This window comes from Nicotiana attenuata, chromosome 12 (assembly GCF_001879085.1).
Source record: "Nicotiana attenuata strain UT chromosome 12, NIATTr2, whole genome shotgun sequence".
Lineage (NCBI taxonomy): Eukaryota > Viridiplantae > Streptophyta > Magnoliopsida > Solanales > Solanaceae > Nicotiana > Nicotiana attenuata.
This window is the reverse complement of record NC_032000.1, coordinates 38,609,327-38,628,620: the sequence shown is the minus strand read 5'-3', so window position 1 is coordinate 38,628,620 and position 19,294 is coordinate 38,609,327. Positions and strand designations below refer to the sequence as shown.

The following is a 19,294-nucleotide window of genomic DNA, read 5'->3' as shown; positions in this document are numbered from 1 at the left end:
TATATATATATATATATATATATATATATATATATATATATATATAGCGGTTTAAAGTTAAAAATGCACATAGGTTTAAAAGTGTTTTAAAAATCAGATAATATGCCAATAATAACAGTTGAGCGACCGTGCTAGAACTACGGAACTCGGGAATGCCTAACACCTTCTCCCGAGTTAACAGAATTCCTTACCCGGATTTCTGTGTTCGCGGGCTGAAAAACAGAGTCAATCTTTTCTTGATTCGGGATTCTAAACCGGTGACTTGGGACACCATATTATCCCAAGTGGCGACTCTGAATTTTTTAATAAATAATCCCGTTTCGATTGTCACCTAAATTGGAAAAAATCCCTTATACTCTTCCGGAGGTGTAGTGAAAAAGGAGGTGTGACATTTATGGTGGCTCTTGTTTAAGAAAGAAAAAGAAAACTATAAATAGAGATAAAAAGGGAAAAGAAAAAAAAAGAAGAAAAGAAAAAAAAGAGGAAAAGAAAAGAAAAAGAAAAATAGCAACAACAAAAGTAGTCTTGTGAACTACATTTGACCTGATTCTTGTCACCACAAGATACGTAGGCAGCCTTAGGGTTCGGTCATACCAAAAAAATATTTCATAATCCCACGAAGTCGAGAGTGGGGCGGTCTTTCTTAGTAACTCCATCAAAAGAAAAGGAAAAATGAGAATCAAATTCCTTGTTTTAGAAATTGGGGCAAAGTTTTTAGAATGGATTCCAAAAGTTGTAAAAAAAATTAACCATGTTGTCTTAGTTATTTTGAGCCTTTATGATATCCTTTCTTTCTAACCCCGTCCAAAAGTCACATTACAGTCCAAAAAGACCTCCCAGATAATCTTTGAGAGTGCCGAGCCAGCCATGCCAGGAGCACATGATATTTTAACCATGGTTGATGCCTTGCCATCTGCAGAATCAGAGGAAATAAGAAGAAAAGAACAAAATGAGAGAGTCTTATTGGTGAAAACCTTCACAGGCACCATAAGGCGATGGTGAGTTGAGAAAAAGAACAAAATGAGAGAGGCTTGATGGTTAAAACCCTTCGAGCACCACAAGTCGAATAAGGATCGTGAATCAGATTGGACAATCGGAGCATTGAAGCCCAGTTTCATGGTGAAAAGGTACAACAAGAGTTGAACATCAGACTTGCTTGACAGAATAGGCCACAGGTGCATGTCATGGTCATTAGAGTTGGTATCCACATTTGGTAGGTTTCTTTGTAGTTTTCTTGTTAGGAATCATCTCTTTCCATTGTCCTTTACTCTGTTCCTTTTGTCTTGTTTACTTCCTCTTCCTGAGTCTGTTTGGTCAGAACAAGTGAGAAATGACTTCAAAATTTGCCATCAGCTTTCCAATTGCACAAAACGGGATCTGGCTAGCGCATCAAAGTGTCATAAGCCAGGGAAGAACAACAAGCGCACTGAGTTGGTAACAATCAACATGCTTTGGGATCCATGTGAAATACAAAGGTCTAGTATATATCAATTCATGAACAGTGCAACAGATGGAGGGTGTTAGGTGAACGGATCAAAGGTATTTTCTGTGATGAGATTGACAAAGAAAGTGGTTAACCAGTGACAAGCAAGGTCTTCCAAGAAAAAATCAAAGTTATCATGGCAAGTGAAGGAGCAATAGACCTCAAGGCCAAAGTCGGTGTTTTAAGTTAGGAAAGAACAGCATGCGCACTGAGGGGACGGCAATTAACGTGCTTTGGGATTCATGAGAAACACAAAGGTTCAGTAGATGTCAATGCAAGAACACAATGCAACAGATGAATGGTATTGGGTTTGAACGAATCAGAGGTATTTTCCATGATAAGGGTGACAGAGAAAGTGGTTAGTCAATAAACAAGCAAGGTCTTCGAGTGGAAATCAAAGTTATCATGAGAAGTGAAGGAGCAATCGCCCTCAAAGTCAAGGCCATAAACCAACCACCATATTTTTAAACTGACAAGATTTTTCTTTGATTTGAAACAGGGGCAGAAATTTCATTTGTTTCGGAGAAACCCTCCGCAAGGAAAAAGCAAGTACTAGACAGCTACCAAACTGGGGCAGAAAATTTTCTTTATTTTGTCTATTTTGTTGAAATCAGGCACCCACCTGGAAGCAAGGGAGAACAACATGAGTTTGAGGATGAAAAGCAGTTCGAGCTTCAGCAATCAGGTGCCCACCTGGAGAGCAAGGGAATACAATTCAAGTTTCAGCAATCAGGCGCCCACCTGGAGAGCAAGGGAATACAATTCAAGTTTCAGCAATAAGGCGCCCACCTGGAGAGCAAGGGAATACAATTCAAGCTTCAGCAATCAGGCGCCCACCTGGAGAGCAAGAGAATACANCTGGAAAGCAAGGGAATACAGTTCAAGCTTCAGCAATCAGGCGCCCACCTAGAGAGCAAGGGAATACAGTTCGAGTTTCAGCAATCAGGCGCCCACCTGGAGAGCAAGGGAATACAGTTCNTTTTCAAGTTTTTAGCAATCAGGAGCCCCGCCTGGAGAATAGAGGCATTTATTTTCAAATTTTTAGCAATCAGGAGCCCCGCCTGGAAAATAGAGGCATTTATTTTCGAGTTTTCAGCAATCAGGCGCCCACCTGGAGAGCAAGGGAATACAGTTCGAGCTTCAGCAATCAGGCGCCCACCTGGAAAGCAAGGGAATACAGTTCAAGTTTCAGCAATCAGGCGCCCACCTGAAGAGCAAGGGAATACAGTTTGAGCTTCAGCAATCAGGCGCCACATGGAAAGCAAGGGAATACAGTTCAAGTTTCAGCAATCAAGCACCCACCTGGAAAGCAAGGGAATACAATTCAAGTTTCAGCAATCAGGCGCCCACCTGGAAAGCAAGGGGATACAGTTCAAGTTTCATCAATCAGGCGCCCACCTGGAGAATGAAGAGAAGAAGCAGTTTAAATATTGGCAGTCAGGAGTCCACCTGAAGAACAAAAGGAAGCAATTCATGTCTCGAGGAGCAGCAATTCAAGTATTGGTAATCAGGAACCCACCTGGAGAACGAAGAGAAGCAGCAATGTGTAAAGGAAGATAGCAATCATGCGCCCACCTGGAAAGCAAAGGAATACAGCTCAAGTTTCAACAATCAGGCGCCCACCTGGAAAGCAAGGGAATACAGTCCAATTTTTAGCAATCAGCCGCCCACCTGGAAGGCAAGGAATACAATTCAAGTATTGGCAATCAGGAACCCACCTGAAGAACGAAGGGGAGCAGCAATCAAGTGTTGGAAATCAGGAGCTCACCTGGAGAACCAAGAAAAGGTAATAGCGGTCAAAGGAAGACGGATAAAAGTTCATCAATCAGGTACCCGCCTGAAAAACAAAGGGAAAGCATCTCAGATTACAATTCAAGTCAACAACAAAGGAACTTCACCTGGAAAATACAAGTCAACAAGGCAACAGGAATCACAATATCAAGTTTGAGGATATAGATAGGATTTTTGTAATGCATAGATCATAGTTTAGTCTAGCTTCTTTTATTTTGTCATGGAGTAATAAGGATTTCAGTAAGCAGTAGCAGCAGCAGCAGCAGCAATAGTGAAATCACAGCTTCATGGTAGTCCCAGCTACCGAAACTTCCCGAACTACACTGACCTGATTCCTTTATAGCCAAGGATATGTAGACAACCTCGAAAGCAGGGTGCGGTCAAATCTTTCAAAAATGCTTCCCACGGAGTATTCAAACGGGCAAAAATCGCTCATATCCGCTCACTTTATCTTTGCATAAAAACTCTTCATGTTTCCGAGCAAAGAGGGGCAGCTGTGAGCACGTGATTTTTTCCCTATATGAATTACTCCTATAGATTCAAGAAAATAAATTTTTTCCATTATTTGCAATCTTGTAGATTTTTGTAGCATTTTTTGTTGACTGTTTGCATTTGTCTGTGCACGTTTATTTTATTCAATTCATGAAAAATACAAAAATATGTTGCATTTGCATTTAGGATTTAATTTCATATTTTTAGATTAATTAGCAAGTTAGTTGTTTTATAAAAATGGAAAAATCACAAAAATAACTTATTTTTACACTGTTTAATTTTAGTTTTGAATTTTGGTAGTTTTGCCTTTAATTTGGATATTTAATTAGTTGTGGCAATCAACATTTAGAGATAATTAATTTAATATGGTAGGATAGTTTGGTTTAAGAATTAATTTGGATTTTATTTTTAAATTGGAAAGAAAGGAAATAATTTTGACATGGAAAAATTGAAAGAAAGGGAAAAGGAAATGAAAAGCTTGATCTTCAGGCCATTTTAATTTGATTTTAACCAAGCCCAAATCAATTTCACCCATTACTTGGCTAAACCCAATCAAACCAGCCCAAAACCATTCCAGTACCTGGCCTGCATCTCACCCAAAGACCAACCGACACCATTTTGGTTGAGCCAACCCCAACCGTTGATTTCCTTCAATCAAACGGCTCCGAACTGGGTTATGATAAGTATAATATTGTCCGAATTCTTCCACCCCCCCCCCCCCGTCTCATCTCTCAAACCCCTCTCACCTCCTTCATCGTCTCTAATTTCAGAGACCTAACCCTAAGCGCCGCCCTAATTTTCCAACGCCCCAGACGGCGGCGCCACCTCCAAACCACCCCAAATCAACACCCCAAACTCCCCTTCCTCCCCTCATACCTAATCCATCGCCGTTTCCCCTCAAATCCGCCCCAAGCTCTTCGAATCTTAAATCTGAGTTCGACTCCCAAAAGTTCAAAAGTCATTTTTCATCGAACCTGGTAGCATGCACGATCATGCAGTGCTGTTCTTTCGAGCTTTGAAGTTTGGACTCAACAAAACTGATGTCGTTCAGTTGTTCTTGACAAAGTACAAGGGATCGACATTAGTTTGGTTAGGTCATTGGTCTCCGATAGGTTTCGAGTCTTGATTTGGCAAGTTCCTTTCCCCCTCTTGTATTTTCTTTCTTTCACTGTCTTATTATCCTCCTCCTTCCCTTTTCTTTAGCCTAGCTTTCTTATAATAATCTGGCTAAAATTCGATTAACCTTCTGAGTTCAAATTTGTTTTCCGTTCATTGTTCCTTTTCTTCTTTCTTTTCCTCTTCTTTGCGAAAGCCCGTTCTCTGACTTCTTTAGTCCATTAAATTTGGTTAATAGCATGGCTAATTTTCTGGTTTTGTCTTTCTGTTTAATCACCTAGTTAATTTCCTGCTATGTGCTTAGGTTAATTAGATCATTCACCCTTTTCATTGTTTTGATTGTATTTGAAAGGGTTTCAGGGTTTTCTTTTGGGAAATTTTGATCAGTGCTTAAAACTATGAATCTCTGATTGATTTGAATTGGGCTCTGAAAAACCAAGAGCCCAAGAGGGAATTCAACTTGGGTCACAGACCCATACCAATTTGAGTCGGGTTAGTTTGACCCATATTTGGCTGGAGGGGTAATTTTTCAGGGGTTTAAGGGGTAATCTGGGTAATTAGCTTAGGGAATCTGGATGTAACTGATTAAGGAAGCTTCTAGGAAGTTGGGATTGGGGTTAATTTGAAAACTTGATTTCTGAACTAGGGGTATCTAAGCTAAAACGAAAATTGCAAAAGGTTTTAAAATGCAAAACTGAATCCCTTGAGGCTGCCCTAATACATTGCCTATAAAGGCATCTTTACTTCACTAGCAAGAGGAGATAAGAGATAAAATTCTAGAAAACTGAAACGACTGAAAATTTTAGAAACAACACTGATCTCCCTGCATTTTCTTTGTTGAAAATTGCTCAAAAGTTCTGTTCAACGTTGATTTTCTGATCCTTTCCATTAGTTAGAGTCTCTGAAAATCTCAAATTCTGTACCTGGGTGAAGATGGTTTGATTTTGGGGTTGTAGAAGTTGGTTTTGAGCTGCTGTGGGGTTTACTGTTTCATTGCTTTTGCTGGATTCTGTTCTGCTGCTGTCTATTGCTTCCTCACTTCTTTTCCTTTCAATTTCCAGGTATTCTCTTGAAACTATGGTGGAAATGAAGCCTGATTAAGTTTTGTGTAAAGATCTGTGACCAAGCTGGAATTAAATGAAAAACATTGTCTCTGTTGTAGTTGTTGTTCGATTCTGCCATGTTATTATTCATTTTTTAGTCTAGTTTGTTTTGGATACTTCATTCCTAGATACACATTTGGTTTTAAATGTTGGATTTGGACCTTGTGTGAATACAGCTGATTTAAGAGTGCTTTGGACTTGATAGAATATGTATTAATTAAGGACTATGAACGCTAGTTTAATTAGTTAAGACTGGTTGGTTTGAATGTATGTTTCATAGCTTTGGTAAACTCTAAGTTCAGGACCTTTATGTTGTTGGTCTAGCAAGCTTGATTTAGATTTATTTCCCACTGTTTATCTTAGATTTGCTCATGTATCGCTTGAAATACATTACAGGGTTTTTAAAGTTGTCATTTAGGTCTGCTTTTGCTCATGTAAACATTGAATCTTAATAAGACTTTCGAGTGGGATTTGAGCCTGATTTTTGATTTGAAATGTTCAGATTTGGATTAACTCTTCATATTTAATTTTCTTGGGCAAGTTTCGATGTCAGTCTGTTTTAAGTATGCTGTAGTTGAATCACGAATTTAATACAAGTTGGGGGCCTTTGAGTTTTGTTTTTAATTGGTGAATAATTTGTGTAGAGGTTTGTTATTGCAACTAGGGATTGTGTCTTCACCTCAGAACCTATGTTAGCATTAAATGTGCTTTGCAGTTGATTCAAGGATTATTAGTGTTTGTCCAGCTCCAGATTTTCTTGAATGACACAATTTGCTTCAAACATTTGTGCTGAATCGTGTATTGGGCTACCAGTTTTGGCTCAATTGTGATTGTTTTTCCCTTCAGCGATCTGATTGCCAAGCTGGGCTTCATGTTGAGCCCAGTTGCTCCTCATGCTGACCTGCAGTAATGGATGGTCATTAAATGAAACAAAAATAAGACTGTGGCTTGGCCTGCAGTAACGGATGATCATTAAATTTTCAGCCCGGGCCTTTTCACAATCAAACGTGGGTTGTTCATTGCTAGCATTGATTATCAATTTTTAGCTTAACAGTAGTATAAAATAAGTAGAATCCCAGCTTCTTTAATGTTTAGATAAATAAGTTCCATTTAATGGTTGAGGTGTGTCATGTTAAGTAGGATATAGTTATGGCCCTCATGAGTTAGTTTAGAAACCTTTTGGTTAGAACAAATCGAGGTGTGTCGTGCCAAACAAAATCTCAAATGCACGGCCCTCATTTAATTAATGTCTTTAATCCTCTAGAATTCGAGGTGTGCCATTAGCGAATTTTCATGGCCCTCGCAAAGTTAAAAACGCGTAGTTGTTTTAGGCGCGTAATTTTGAATTAACTTCCTTAAACTCGGGTGTGCATTTATGTGACCCAAATTCAAATCTCAACAGCGCTAAATAAAATGTGTCATGGACCGCGGGTGCATTCATGTGACGTGGTTCAAGATATATTTTAGATGGCGTTGAATCTTCCTAAAAATATTTAAATAAAAGCGGTTATAAAGTTAAAATTGCACCCTAGGCTAAACATGTATTAAAATCAGATAATTAGGTCAATTATAACAGTTGAGAGACCGTGCTAGAACTACGAAATCCGGGAATGCCTAACACCTTCTCCCGGGTTAACAGAATTACTAACCCGGATTTCTGTGTTCGCGGATTGTAAAACAGAGTCAATCTTTTCCTCGATTCGCGATTTGAACTGGTGACTTGGGACACCATACAATTATCCCAAGTGGCGACTCTGAATTTTTAATAAAATGATCCCGTTTCGATTGTCACTTTAAGTTGGAAAAAAACTCCCTTATATACCCTTTACGGGGTGTAGGTAAAAAGGAGGTGTGACAGCTCACCCAATCTCATCCTCCCAAAAGCAGTGATTCAAACACAACTCAAACAGATGATTGGCAAACAGTACCTTTCTCAAGAAGCAAAAAGAAAAAGAATTCATGGAAAGGCAAGGAAGAATCCATCACCAACCAAGACTCAGGTATTGAGGTAAAAGTATTCAATGCCGCCACAGGTAAGTACATGATCACCAAAAAATTAAGATATATTCCTAAAAACTCAGTAAGTGGGTTATCAAAACATACTCAATCTAATTATGATCCACAAATTTCTGGAAAACTAAAAAATGCAAACCACTTGTTAAGTGAAAACCGTTTTTCTAGGTTCAACTTAGAAAACCATCAAACGGTTTTAGACAATACCACCCACTACACTAACTCTACCTCTGCTAACCCGGTGTGCATGAACCCACCACAAACAACTAAACCAATGCATGCACCTAATATTACACAAAACGACAAACCAGTAACCCATATTACTAACAATTATATTACTCCTACTATTATAGATAAGTCTGACACTAGCTATCTTAATAACCAAAATAATGATCCTAATACAGCTACTAAGCCAACCGGTCACCAAATTACCATATCTAATACGCATACTTGATCACAACCGGACAAAAGTAACCTAAGCAACACACATTTGTCTCATTCCTTGGGACACGTGCCCAAACAAATCCATGCAATATCCCCTATTAAGCCTAGCACGCTACTCCTCTCAGATTGCATGCATATTGAAGCAATAATTCCATCTCTTCATCCCTCAAACCCTTTAACCACATTCCTGATCCCCTCCACAATGCCCAGAATCACTCTAAGCCCCAGGAGGAGATACAGACTAATCCAAGTACTAAGGAATCAACGCTCTCCCATAATGAAAAATCTCCCTCCCTTTCCCCATCAAATGCAAAACCTACCTTTATTCTATGCTCAACCTCCATTACCCCAAGATCACCACCCAACGTCTTGGCTAGAATTGGGATTAATGGGGAGAGCAGTCTCAGTCCAACTCAACCTCAATGGCCAAGAGAGCATAATCCTAATCCAAAATCCACAGTTTCTTGCTCAACTAATAGCCGAGGGTCTCCACTTAGCGATGAACAATTACATGAACCGGATTTGGGCCAACAACATAATGCAACCTCTAGCCCCGGGCATGAACAACAACCTACTTCAAAACATGCATGCCCAGTGGAATCTTCTTCTCCCATTCAATCAGAACCCCTACTTGCCTCAAAATATGGGGCTGGACCTCCCTTTCATCCCACCTGAAGAGCTAACTGCTCTAAACCCAGTACTGATGGTATGGAATCCATCAATGCACAACCTGCAACCTCCAATGCCCATGAATGTAGGGAACATGGAGCATCAAGCTCCACAACCACCAATTCCTCAAGAGGCAGTAAACCAAATGGGGGAGAAATGGAAGAACATGTAGATCTAATAGGAGAATCGATGGTGGAATCATCAAACCTATATGAAGTCAAGGTCTATCTCTTCGAATAGATGCGAGAGAAGAGGCTTATTCTAGCCTGCCCAAATTCACTCTTCAAATGCACAATGGACATTCGTCCACCCAGGATCCCACAGTAGGGAATAATGCAATGATACTAGTGCCGAGCTTAAGGTGGAATCCTATATTCCCAGTAGGAAGCCAGATGAATGGTCACCACCAACCACAAATTCTATCCATGAATCTTGCTAAAACAATAATCATTTGGAACATTAGGGGAGGCAACAATGACGACTTTAAAAGGAATTTTCGTGCTTTGATTAACTCCCACCACCATGCATGGTCACTCTCCTAGAAACTAGAATGTCTAGTCATGGCAGCCTGATGCATGAGTTTGGTTTCTCCGATATGATCGAGGTCCCAGCTGAGGGTCAATCCGGCGGGCTGGCAGTGCTATGGGACACGACTATGGTCAATGTCCATAACTTTGTTAGGAGGAACAATGAGATCCATGCCCTTATTGAGGTACCTCCCATCCGCCACTCTTGGCTATTTTCTTCTATATATGCTAGCACTAATGTCAATATTAGAAACTTAATGTGGGATAATATTTGTGGTATTTTTGATAATTATAAAGGTCCTTGGCTATTGGGGGAGATTTTAATGATGTTTTAAAAGCCGATGAAAAGCTTGGTGGCAATCCTGTTAATAGCAAAAGTGCCTCTAAAATTTGGAATAAGATTAACTACTGTGAGCTTCTAGACTTAGGTTTCAAAGGGTGTAAATATACTTGGTCGAATAATAGGAAACAAAATTTTAGTCGCGTAATGGAAAGACTTGATGAAATATTTACTAATGAATCATGGATTAACCTATTTCCTAGAGCTTCCGTAATTCACCTTCCTAAAAACACACTCAGATCATAACCCCATTAAACTAGAATTAATCCATAAAAATAACTACTTCCTACCAAAGCCCTTCCGGTTAGAAACATTTTGGACAGGCCATTCTGACTTTGCTTCTATTGTAAAAAAGAGTTGGCAAAACAATGATTTTACTACGGCAGCCACAAACTTTAAAAATACCATTACCAGATGGAATATTAACGCGTTTGGGAACCTTTCTAAAATGAAAAATAAACTTTTAGCAAGGCTTAATGGCATTCAAAATTCTAAGGCTTATGGACATAGTCTTTTCTTGACTAATCTAGAGGCAAACCTTAAGATTGAATTTAACAATTGCCTCAGAATGGAAGAAGATTACTGGAAACTTAGAGCCAGAATTAACTGGCTTAACGAGGATGATTGCAATTCTAAGTTTTTCCATATAAGCGCCACTAACAAAAGACGGATTAATAAATTGTCTCCTTCAAAGATTCTGAAGGAAATTGGATAGATGACCCTTTAAAAATTATAGACCACGCCAAATCTTATTTCCAAGAGATTTTACCACCAATCATGTTATCTCAAACTGGAAAAATATAAAAAATGATACTACCAGTCAAAAATTAATTGATCTATCCTTGCTAGATAATCCATTGAGCCATGAAATTAGAGATGCCATTTTTCCTTCAAGCCCAATAAATCTCCTGGCCCCGATGATTTACACACCTTCTACTTCCAAAAATATTGGATTTTGATTAACCAATCGGTGATCGGTCTTTATCATGAAGCTTTTGAATCAGGGTTTCTGCCAGTTGGGATTAATGACACATACTTGCGCCTCATTCCAAAAATTCCAAATGCCAACAACCTTAAAAACTTTCGCCCTATAGGTCTATGTAACACTATCTATAAAGGGATCACTAAGATCATAGCGAATAGATTAAAGCCCTACCTGGTTAAGATCATCAGTCCCTACCAAGCCAGTTTCCTAAAAGGCAGAAGAGCTAATGATAACGCTATTGTTATCCAAGAGCTTATTTTAAGAATGAACAAGTACAGAAGCTCTAAATCAAACATGATCCTAAAAATAGACCTTGAAAAAGTATTCGATCATTTGGAATGGGCTTTTCTTTACAGAACTCTTTGCCATTTTAAATTTCCCCCTAAGATCCTAAAACTCATAATGAACTGTGTGACGACCAGTAGAATCTCCATTCTGGTTAATGGAAATACTAGCACATACTTCAATCCTAGTAGAGGTATAAGACAGGATGATCCTTTGTCTTCATATATTTTTATACTATGTATGGACATGCTTTTAACCCAAATTTCTCACATGGTTGACATCAATTTATGGTCCCCCATCAAATTTGATAATAATAAATACCTCATATCTCACCTATTCTATGCGGACGACCTTACTTTAATGTGAAGAAGTTCTCCTACAACTATTCTCTCATGCCTTAATAACTTCTGCTCCTTATCGGGACAGAAGATAAATTACCAAAAATCCAAAATTGTGGTGTCAAAATATTGCCCGCCAACAACATCAAATTACCTAGCAAATCTTTTTGGTATCAAAATAAGTAAGTCTTTTGGGAAGTACCTAGGGTTCCCAATAACCAATAAAAAGCCCAAATCCTCCGACTATCAATTTATACTCGACAATATAGCTAGGAACTAGCCTTATGAAAATCTAATTTCCTAAATTTAGCAGGTAGAACAACCATAGCTAACTCTGTACTTAATAGTATACCTAACCATGTTATGCAATTTAACTTGCTACCCTCTAACATTCTCAAACACATTGATATGATTCAAAGAAATTTTATATGGGGTACCACAAATATAAAAAAGAAAATTAATCTTATCAACTGGAAAACTGTTACTTCACCTAAAGATGAAGGAGGTCTAGGTATCCATGCTGCGAAAGATAAAAATATTGTCAACCTAGCAAACCTCGCTTATAGATAAATCCAACTTAATCACTCCCCTTGGGCCACTATCCTCTCTTCCTTGTATGGGCACAACATTAATTTAAAATATTTCTCTTTCGTTTGGAAAAGTGTAGTCAAAGGTTGGGAAGTTTGCTACAAAGGTATTAACTGGATCCCCAATACAAACTCTAACCTAAACATCTGGGATTCAAATTGGATCCCTAATTTCCAAAATCTTAGATCAACTTTAGAAGGTCCTCTCTCTAAAGAGGCCAGCAATCTTTCTATTAGGGACATTTGGGTAAATAACAAGTGGGACCTGGGGAAATTGCCATTTTGTCTACCTGATTCATTAATGAACATCATTCTATCTATTTACTCGAAGCTATACCCCAAAGACAATGCGGCCTGGGCTCTTACTAGTAATGGTAAATTCACCACTAGGAGTTGCTACAATCTATTAAACCGGCCTGATCCTACAAACACATATTTCTCATGGATCTGGGCTCTCAACTGTCCGAATAAAACAAAAATTTTCCTATGGAAATGTCTCCACAACAAGTTGCCAACTCGTGTCTATCTTTAACATATTGGTATCAATATAGACCCTACCTGCCCGGTGTGCAAATCAAGCATAGAAACAATTGAGCATATCTTTACTGAATGCTCAGCCGTTCACGGTTTCTGGGAACTAATGGGATTTAAAAGCGATGTTGTTATCATCTCATCCTATTGGCTAACTTCGCTAAGAGACCTTCATCCTCCAAAACTATCTAATATTGTTACTTGGACTGAACTTTTCCCATTTATCATTTGGAATATATGGTTGAACCCCAATAACAATAATGTGAAAAACACTTCCTTCAGAGTCACTATCAAATGCACTATTATGCTGGCTGTTGAATATAAACTACTAACCCAACGAGATCAATCTATAGCTAAGAAACATGCAATAATGGTCGCATGGCATAAACCTCCCAGGGGTTCGCTTAAGCTTAACATTGATGTTGCTTTCAGCAAAAATCTTAACCTAGCAGGCTTGGGAGGCTCGTTCAGGGATTGTCACGGGCAATGGATTCTAGGCTTCCAACATCACTGCCCAGCTTCATCACCCCTCCAGTCCGAACTGGAAGCCCTCAAAGAGGGTCTGCAAATAACTTTAGCAAAGGGTTTCACTTCTCTGATTATTGAAACAGACTCAACGTAGGTAATTCAAACATTAGTTAATGATAACGAATCTAATTATATGACTGCCAACTATTGCAGGTGCTTAATGCGCCGGCTGAAGGAGACAACGGTTCACCATAACTTCAGAGATGGGAATCAAGTGGCACATGGATTGGCTAAGGAAGCTCTAGAAAAGCGCATGGAACACCAGCTAGTAGATAGGCCACCTACTATTATCCTAAATAAACTAGATGCAGATAAGGCTGGCTATGTTTATTTTGTTAAAAACTATCTACTCATGTTTTGTGTGATCTTGCCAGACTAGGCAACATGAACATCCTTAATCCACTGCCATTGAGGATGGCGTAATGAACAATATTAAGTAACTTTATATAAATATCTATCTTTGTTTGTCAAAAAAAATAAAGGAAAAAAAGACTTGATGAAGAAGTTATTTCCAGAAACACATGCTAAAATATAACTGGACGAGATGAAAAAGCAAAAAAGAAAAAGAAAATCTACTGGTGCATAATGCTGCTGTACATCGAATAATTTGTACCTGCACTACACCCGATTCCTAAAGCCCCCCATTTTCCCCAAAATCTCAGCTCCTCCTTTGTCCTGAGACCTTCATGTTCTGACCCCAAGCTTCAACTTTTTAGCTTTCTCTCTCCACCATTTTTTCTCTCTCTCTCTCTAAATACATTTAATTAAATCCAAATAATATTTTTAATTCCTCATACATATATATACACGTTGACAGTGTGAATTTCTCAGCAAAACTATTTTCTCTGCGCATCACCGAGGCGAAATTTGTAAGTATCAAAGCTATTTCATCACTAGTTTGAATGTTTTCAGCTGAGCACAATCCTTCAAATTTGTTCTTCCTCTTTTATTTTTCTATTTTTAATTTCGCGAATCGTCGTTTCATCTTGTAGTATTAATTTTGTGAAAAACAGTTTTGTTTATAGATTTTCGTGTTTTGCAAGTTTTTGTGTTTTGTTAAATATTAGTAGACATTTGCGATGTTAAGAAAAAAGAAACTATCTACTAGTAGGCGATCAATTGAGTGTGTTTGCAGTTTTTACTGCTGGTGTTCTACGTAGTTTTAATTTCAGCAGAAATTTGCATAGTATATGTTAAGAAGAAATGAAAGGAGAAATCATTGTCTTATAATAGGAGGTTAACTGAGTATATTTGGTTTTTTGATGCTTGTGTCCCATATAATTTAAATTTAGCTTTACTTAAGTTTTGCAATCTTTTTTTTTTTTCCTTTCTAATTGTTAGCACAAATTTGCATTGTATATATTAAGATGAAATAAAAGGAGAAAACATTGTCTTATAATAGTCAATTAATACGATATGACGTTTTAATGCTGGTGTATTTTTACACACGCACAAACATACACATATATAATGTATGTGTGTGTAATAGTGATATCAGTGCCAATTTGCACGCATTTCGAATAATCTACCAGCTACCTGGTCCTTCCACCAACACAAATATTGAGTAACTCTGTCTAGCCTAGTTAGACGGATGTGAAGAAATAATTAAGTGTAATATTGAGTGTTTTTTTTTGAGTAACTTGTATGCCACTGGCTGAACATGATTTTTGTTTTTTAGTGAAGAGGCAAGTAATGGCTTCTAGAGCAATTCTATGGAGGAGGAGGAGGCTTCTTTCTGACTATTTGAATGTCTCTGCTCGGTCTATTAAAACTCTTCAGGCGGGGAATGGGCAATCTGCTCATTGTTTGGATTCCTGCGGTTTTAGCTCAACTGTGAATTCTATATGTCAAGGTTCAGATCAAAGAAAGGATAGTGACGATGTTTCTGCAATAAACGATGGATTTTCGAGATTTTTGGGTTTAGGATTCCTCCAGCCAAAATGTTTTAACGCTACAGTATTTGACTATGTAAATAGAAGAGTCGATGTTATTTCTTCAGCTGGTGTGAGGTTGTCGCCGTACTCTATACGTTGTGCTTCTACAGCAACAGCAAAGCAACCTAATTTGGAAAGTGATGATGAAGAAGAGTTGATTGCCAAAAAGAAAAGTGAAGCATCTCCCGAGGAATGTGATCGAGCTGTTGTGGGACTAAGTACTGCAAAGGCCAAAGCAAAAGCAAAACGGCTGCAAGAATCTCAGAAGGTTGCTAAATCTATTATACAGAGAGTATGGGCGACACTTTTGGGCATTGGTCCTGCTTTGAGGGTGGTGGCCTCGATGAGTAGGTTAGGATTTGTTAGAACCTGTAGGTTTATTTTTGGTTAAACAAGAAGTGTCTCTGATAGTGTTTAGTGCATGTTTCCTTTTTTTCTTTTTTTGTGGTCTTTATTCAGGGAAGATTGGGCCAAAAAGCTTGCTCACTGGAGACATGAGTTTATATCTACTCTGCAGCATTATTGGCTAGGTTCTAAGCTCCTCTGGGCTGATACGAGGATCAGTTCAAGACTGTTGATAAAGCTAGCTAGTGGAAAGAGTCTTTCTAGAAGAGAGAGGCAACAGCTCACACGGACTACAGCTGATATATTCAGGCTGGTTCCATTTGCTGTTTTCGTCATTGTCCCCTTCATGGAATTTTTACTGCCTGTATTCTTAAAGCTGTTTCCAAACATGTTGCCATCTACTTTTCAAGACAAAATGAAAGAACAGGTCAAATATTTTCTTTCTGAGTGTAAAGTAAAATCTATGTTATTGTCTAAGTAGTCTATAATTTTTTTACTCGTGTGATGTCGTATATTCATACTGGTACGTAATTCTAGGCCTTGATATCTCAATCTAGGTTTCGTAATTTGTACTGGTTATATAATATTTGTGCTCACTCAAACAAATTCCAGCGGCTTTAACAATCTCAGACTGTTACTTTTGCATTTGCTTAAGCTATAGAGTTTATCCTCCTTTAGATCATCAATTTACTTGCTTGGAATGCTTCATTTATAGGAAGCATTAAAGAGAAGGTTGATTGCAAGGATAGAATATGCAAAATTTCTTCAAGACACCGTCAAGGAGATGGCTAAAGAAGTCCAAAACTCTCGGAGTGGAGAACTAAAGAAAACAGCTGAAGATCTTGATGAATTTCTGATCAAGGTGACTCACTCTTGATATACAACCATCGCTATCCCCTACATTCGTCCAGAGGCTAAAAAATATGGAAATAAAAAGTGCCAATGAAGATCAATAGCATTCTGCTTGTCTAAATATGAAACTTCATGCAGGTTAGAAGAGGTGCAGGAGTCACGAATGAGGAAATTTTAGGCTTTGCCAAGCTGTTCAATGATGAGCTTACCCTAGATAATATAAGCAGGTTGGTATTATAACTAATTCTTCTATACCTTATAGTTCTATCTAGTCAACGTGATATACAATCTAATCTCTGAATATGGAAGGAATTGAATCTTCTCTGTTCTCAGGCCTCGATTAGTAAGTATGTGCAAGTATATGGGGATAAGTCCTTATGGAACAGATGCTTATTTGCGTTTTATGCTTCGGAAGAGATTGCAAAGGTATGCCACTTCTTTCCATGTAGGATATTGTTTTAAGAAAATGTATGTTAGGGACTCTTATATATGTTCATGAATGTAAGTTTCTATTTAGTCAATAACAGTTTGTGAAAGTAGGTCATATTTTGACTTGTTCTTGACGTTTGTGGAGGTACAAGTTTCACTAACATTGCTCAGTAGTGAGTTACTTTCTGAATCTCTAGTATGACATGAAATTCTTTTGCTGATGGTGTTCGGACTCTGAGTAAGGTGTTTGAGGCATTTTCTCGAAATTGCATCAGCAAGAGGAACTTGGCATATCAGTCTGTTTAATTTGTCAACAGAAATAAGAAAATGATCTTTCACGTGGATGTATGTTCAGTTCCTTTTGACTTTTGAACACTCGCTGGGAAGAGGTTACAGTTTGTTTAGTTGTGCTTTTCCTTTGCTATTGACAAGTTATGTAGCTCAGACAAGCTTAAATCTGCAGAGACTCTGCAAGAAAATAATTGCAAATATATTCATTTTATTGAAAAAAAAAATGTGATCGACTAGTTATTTGCTGAGGGAAACAAAAAATTTCACTGCCTTTGTGACCCCTAAGAGACCCCAAAATGTCTTTTTGTTTCACTGTTGATGGAAAGATCTGTCTTTACTCTTCTAACAAGAACCTACATCAATCAGTAGCACAAACATTGCAATTTTACCAGTCTGTCTCTGTCAGTATTAATTTTCTCTAACAAACAGTAGTTGCCTGGGAAAAAGGTGAAGTAACACATGTTCTTGGAGATTTAACAGCCGAGCAATTTCTCAAGGAACACGTATACATGTTCATTAACATGCCATACATAGACATGCTATCTACTTTCGAAGTGACTAGTTTAGTTCTCGTACAGTTGCATCTAGTAAGATATATGTGACACTTAAGATCCTATCATTTTCATAGGATTAAAAATGATGACAAATTGATTCAAGCTGAAGGAGTGGAGTCTCTTTCAGAGGCTGAACTTCGTGAAGATTGTAGAGAGCGAGGCATGCTTGGTTTACTTTCCGTTGAAGAAATGCGCCAACAGGTTCTTGGTCAACTTTTTTGCAAAAAAATCAATAAAAAAGTATTTGTTCAGATATTATGTGGATATCCTGTCAATAGTTTTTTTACCGAATTGCAGCAACATTTTCAGCTAAATTACAGATGTAGGATTGGGTTGCTCTTGCAATATCTGTTTTTGGGACTATCTTTGCTAAGATATTCAATGTTGACTTCATTATTTTAGTGATTTTCTTGTTGAAAATGTTCGTTATCAATGAAAAGTACTCGTCTCAATATCTTTAGGATATTTGAGTAGGTACAAGTTTAAGAAAGAAAGAAGGCGTTTGACACATGAACCAAATATAAATAAAATATCAAAAGTACTCTTAGTACCACATTATATTACTATGCAGCAGGATCTGCATCAAGTCATGCCAGTTCTCATAGATTATTTCAATCAGGGCAAAATGGGAATGTAAGGCTCAAATATAATTTCTAAATATGAAAATGTTTCAATCACAGACAAAAGGGAAAGAGTGCCAAATAAACAGGGATGAAGGGACTATCACTTTTCCGTTCTAAAGTTAGCTGGTTTATAGTGATGGGGGAATGTCTGTTTGATCTTGACTTTGAATGTGAAGGACATTATACGACATGGAATTAAGTGGCTATGATCCTTCTGATCTCAAATGGATTTGAAGAAATAAGTTTGTAGAAGCACTCAGTTAGCTGTACCAATTTCTTCATCGACACAAAAGCTGATGGGAAGGTGGAGAAGTAAAAGGGTGACGCCAAGGTCCATTTCCATTGTTTTATAAGAAAGTATGAGGGCGAAGGAGAGGAGAAGTTTATGTTATAACTTCCACATATTCATTTTTAACCCCTGGCAGAAATTGACAAAAAGAAGAAGAAATGTCTTTAGTTCCTTCCAGTTACAGGAAAACTTGAAGAAAAGAATATATACATACTTTAGGGGAAATGAACTTAAAAGTTAATCATTGAATACATACAATACTTTGTTCTAATGTTGTTGTTCTTATGTGCAGCTCCGTGATTGGTTGGATTTGTCACTTAATCATTCAGTGCCTTCTTCACTTCTGATCCTTTCCAGGTATCTTAGTCTCTCCCTCTCTCTGTCTCTCTGAAATTTAGCACCTGCAAACTAGTATATGCATGCCCAGATTACACATTTTCTTGAAGATTATTCAATTTGCAACTACTTAGTTTGTTCACCTTTGAGCACACATGACCTGTTTTTCCTCCCATTCTGTGAGCAGAGCTTTCACTGTTTCTGGAAGGTTGAAGCCAGAGGAGGCTGTTGGAGCTACACTGTCTTCGCTACCAGATGAGGTTGTGGATACTGTGGGCATCACTTCCCTGCCATCTGAAGATTCGCTATCGGAAAGGAGGAGGAAATTGGAATTTCTTGAAATGCAGGAGGAGCTTATCAAGGTTGATTTTATTCTTATTGTGAAATGAACAGTGTCTTCCCCCCCCCC

At 38.1% G+C, this 19,294-nt stretch overlaps 1 protein-coding gene and 1 pseudogene across 1 annotated transcript in view; one reads left to right on the top strand and one right to left on the bottom strand.

The window, feature by feature from the left end:
- LOC109236044 overlaps positions 1–6,858 on the bottom strand; it is a 40,383-nt pseudogene extending 33,525 nt beyond the window's left edge.
- Positions 13,890–19,294, top strand: part of LOC109235593 (LETM1 and EF-hand domain-containing protein 1, mitochondrial-like) — a 10,641-nt gene continuing 5,236 nt past the window's right edge. Inside the window, exons 1-9 of the mRNA XM_019401769.1 lie at positions 13,890–14,101; positions 14,911–15,517; positions 15,626–15,938; positions 16,227–16,373; positions 16,502–16,590; positions 16,697–16,789; positions 17,712–17,838; positions 18,842–18,906; positions 19,073–19,247. Coding sequence (XP_019257314.1) covers positions 14,925–15,517; positions 15,626–15,938; positions 16,227–16,373; positions 16,502–16,590; positions 16,697–16,789; positions 17,712–17,838; positions 18,842–18,906; positions 19,073–19,247 — 1,602 coding nt within the window. The 5' untranslated portion in view covers positions 13,890–14,101; positions 14,911–14,924. The remainder of the gene's footprint in view (positions 14,102–14,910; positions 15,518–15,625; positions 15,939–16,226; positions 16,374–16,501; positions 16,591–16,696; positions 16,790–17,711; positions 17,839–18,841; positions 18,907–19,072; positions 19,248–19,294) is intronic.